Source organism: Cibotium barometz, chromosome 30 (genome assembly GCF_041138505.1).
Source record: "Cibotium barometz isolate CiBa-2024 chromosome 30, ASM4113850v1, whole genome shotgun sequence".
In the NCBI taxonomy this organism is placed as follows: Eukaryota; Viridiplantae; Streptophyta; class Polypodiopsida; order Cyatheales; family Cibotiaceae; genus Cibotium; species Cibotium barometz.
Genome location: NC_141075.1, coordinates 33188991 through 33192701, shown reverse-complemented (window position 1 = coordinate 33192701; position 3711 = coordinate 33188991). Strand labels below are relative to the sequence as shown.

The 3711-nt window shown below is 42.2% G+C and overlaps 1 protein-coding gene across 1 annotated transcript; it reads left to right on the top strand.

Moving 5' to 3' along the window:
- The first annotated feature begins 324 nt into the window (after nucleotides 1–324).
- Nucleotides 325–2125, top strand: LOC147621399 (uncharacterized). The gene is made up of 4 exons (XM_086824447.1): nucleotides 325–586; nucleotides 682–1017; nucleotides 1125–1463; nucleotides 1997–2125. Exons 1-4 carry the CDS (start codon nucleotides 356–358, stop codon nucleotides 2123–2125), a joined length of 1035 nt encoding a protein of 344 aa, XP_086680573.1. The 5' UTR covers nucleotides 325–355.
- The last annotated feature ends 1586 nt before the right edge of the window (nucleotides 2126–3711 follow it).

The following is a 3711-nucleotide window of genomic DNA, read 5'->3' as shown; positions in this document are numbered from 1 at the left end:
ATTTTTTTCCGGCTGCCATATTGGACCCATCTTAAGATCAACCATTGCTTTATGTGGTACTGTGCATGCACGTTGGATGTTCTTCCTAGAGCGCTTCATGAAGACCTTAAAAGACTTTGTGAGGCAAAGTGCAAGGCCTGAAGGAAGCATGGCCGAGGGTTGGTTGATACAAGAGTCTCTTGTATATATTTCAGAATTTCTTGGTCAGGTGGACAGCTCTTTGCCACGACTATGGAGCAATGAAGAGGACTTGAGGATGACCTCTATTGTGCCTCAAGGAAAAGGACAGAGTAAAGTAATTGACAGAACATTGATTGATGATCTCAATTTCACTTGTATCCTTAATAGTGATGTGATGAGCAGATGGGTTACAAGATATGAGGATGCAAAGACAAAAAGGCAAGCAGAAAGAGCTCTCTTTCGGAGGCAACATGGCTCTCGGAAGGCGTACCCTAAGCATCTAGCAACACTTCCGAATGATATCCATGTTGATTGGTTGCATGAGGAAATGGAGAGAGCAGAGAGCGACGAGGGGCTGCATATCACCGCGGAAGAATGGGAGTATGCACGAGGATGCATGTCAAAGGTACATAGAACTAATGTTTTGCATTAGTTGTAAGTGATTTGCTTTTAATATTTATTCACATTGCTTACACAAATATTGCTTCTATTTTGGTCCAGTGCACTATGTTCAATGCTATATGGTGTGAAGGCAAGCATTTTCGAACACAAAGAATTGATGAAAAGAGAAATACACAAGATTGCGGTGTCATTAGTAGCTTTGAGGGAGCTAATGGAAAAATGGATGATTATTGTGGCATAATCCAAGACATATTTAGGCTTGACTTTCGTCGCTTCTTTGTGTATGTTTTGGATGTCAAATGGCAAATGAACGTGGTGGAAAAAGGGCCTGATGCAACGATAAAACGCCATGCAAGTGGATATGTAACTATTGACTCTACAAAGTTCTGGCAAACAAAGAAAGATAGGCTCGTATTGCCACAACAATGTGAGCAGGTATGCATTTTTTTACTAATGTGTTTCATGTACATATATATCTAAGCTCGCGTACCCCTTGACTTTTGATATGCTAATTAATTACTGTACTGTGTGTATTTGAGTAGGTTATATATCTACCAATGGTGCATGACATCAAATGGTGGTACGTCATCCCTATTGCACCACGTTCCAAAGTGATGTATAATACATTCACTGATATGGAGCATATGGAGGATGTAACAAGCCGCAATGAAGATGACGTCGAACAATATGCCATTGAAGATGTTGTGATCGATGATCAAGAAATAAGAGATGATCGTGATAATGAGGATGAGCATGCCATTTCTCATGATCATGAGAATGACCCTACCATTGAAGATGATGGTGATGTTGATGAGGATGATCAGGACATCGATACCATTATCAATGGAGTACAGAATATCGATAGTGGAATAAATTTAATCGTAGCCTTACCAATTGATCAAATGGATATTGATGTTGATCGTTTGACAAGGATGGATCTTATTGAAGATGAGATCGAACCTTGACCAATCCGTCACTGTATGTTCTAAATTGATGACATTTCTATCATCTCATATGCATGATTTATTTTTGAATATATTTCATTGTTGTAAATGCATGTAGTGGGATTGTGTAATGATGTATACTGTAATGTACTATGAGATGGTTTAAGGAAAATAGTTTTTAATTTTGTTAAGGAATTTCTTTTCAGTTTTTCTCTGCCATGCGTGTATTAATCCGTGTATAGTAGCGTGTATTTATCCGTGTATAATAGCGAGTATCATCCCGTAAATATTATCGTGTATTTATGCGTGTATTACTGCGTGTATATAAACGCATTTATACACGCGTTGATAAATGCAAATATACACGTGAACTTAAATGCAAAAATACACGCGCCCGATTTTATTCAAATACAAGCGCGACCATACACGCGTTCGTAATTTATCGCGTGTATGAAACGCGTGTATGGCAGCATTGTCTTGTAGTGGCAGTGCTTCTGAAAAGTGTGGACAAACTAGCAGCCATTGGTAAGAAGGTAGAGGATGATGAGGCTCTAGGAGTGCTTCTGAAGAGCGTGGACAAACAACATGAAGGAAAGTGAACCTCTAACCACACACTTGACATAAAGGAAAGTGAACCCACACTTGAACAAATAAAAAAGCATTAAGCAACAACTTGCAACCATTGGTAAGAAGGTAGAGGATGATGAGGCTCTAGCAGTGCTTCTGAAGAGTGTGGACAAAGGAGAATATGAGAACATTGTGGCACCTTAAAGAATATACGAGAATTGAAGGTGCATGAGATAGAAGGAGCTCTACTAGAGCAAGAGAACAAGGTCAAAGAGAAGAAAGGGTTGGACCCAACAACTGGAGAGAAGAGAGCATTCTACACTCGAGGAGGATTCACAACACGAGGACAAGGACGAGGAGCTCTACTAGAGCAAGAGAACAAGGTAAAAGAGAAGAAAGGGTTGGACCCAACAACTGGAGAGGAGAGAGCATTCTACACCCGAGGAGAGAGCATTCTACACCCGAGGAGGATTCACAACGAGGATGAGGACGAGGAAGAGGAAGGGGAGGAGGAAGGACCTTCACTTGTCACTATGGGAAGCCACGACATATGGATAAAGCCTGCTACAACAAACCCAATGAAGAAGGATCGACATCGGCAAACCTCATGGAGACTCCTAAAAGGAAGAGGAGTTAGGATATCCTTTCTCAGAGAGAAAGAGAGAGAAATCCCACAACCCAATGTAGCTTGCCCCAATAGAGTAAAACCACCTCGAAGTCACGGATGATGTAGGCCATGTGGTAGATGTATGTGTGAGCACTTTATTCAAGGTCACGGGCACTTGTAGTAGCCTTGGATACATAGAGAGAGAGTGTCAAGGACTATGAGTTAGGAACTTGAGGCACTAGTCGTGGGCTACCAAGTAAGAGGGAAACTTGGTATAGGGACCAAGTGTGCTAGAATTATTCACTTGAGGAGAGGTGTTGAAATATGCAAGTGAATGGGTATGTGCGAGAACAAGCCCTTAGCAAGAGGCTATAAAAGAGAGTCTGTAATTGAGTGGGTAGCAGTGAAAAGGTGAGAACAATCTACTGATGAGAGAATCAAGGGTAGCATGAGTGAATATATGGGTGTGGAAAGATTCTAGGAAAAGGTACTCCGAGAGGTAGCACAAATCAAGGAGGAATGAGTGGGATTAATCAGCTTCACAAGGACCATTAATGGCTCTATAGAACAATTGTCAAAGGCTTGAGTTTGAAAGCAAACTAGAAAGTCCGAGTGCTAATGCGGCAGCACGGCGACACGCAGGTGGCTAGGGTTCAAAGTGTAAGCCTCTGTGATGGTTCTGAGCGCAACAAATCACTGTACATGCTACAAGGCGATGATCTTTATGTGACTCCAAAGAGGCCTGTTATGAAGGCCGGAGCTATGGAAGCCACCTGTTTGGTAGGTGCAGACGCAAGAGTAAGAACGCTTTAATCGCATTTTCAACGTCTTTAACAGTCAGTTGCACAGACGCATTAAGCACTCACCATGAACTCGTCGACCTCCTTCCTGCAGCCGCAGAACTTGTTCATATCCGGATTGTTACAACGTGCGGCGTACTGAACCTTGCCTAGCAATAGTTGATGGCCACGCTGAGGCACTGCACGTGCGCCTGCAGCACGTGCTCGTAAA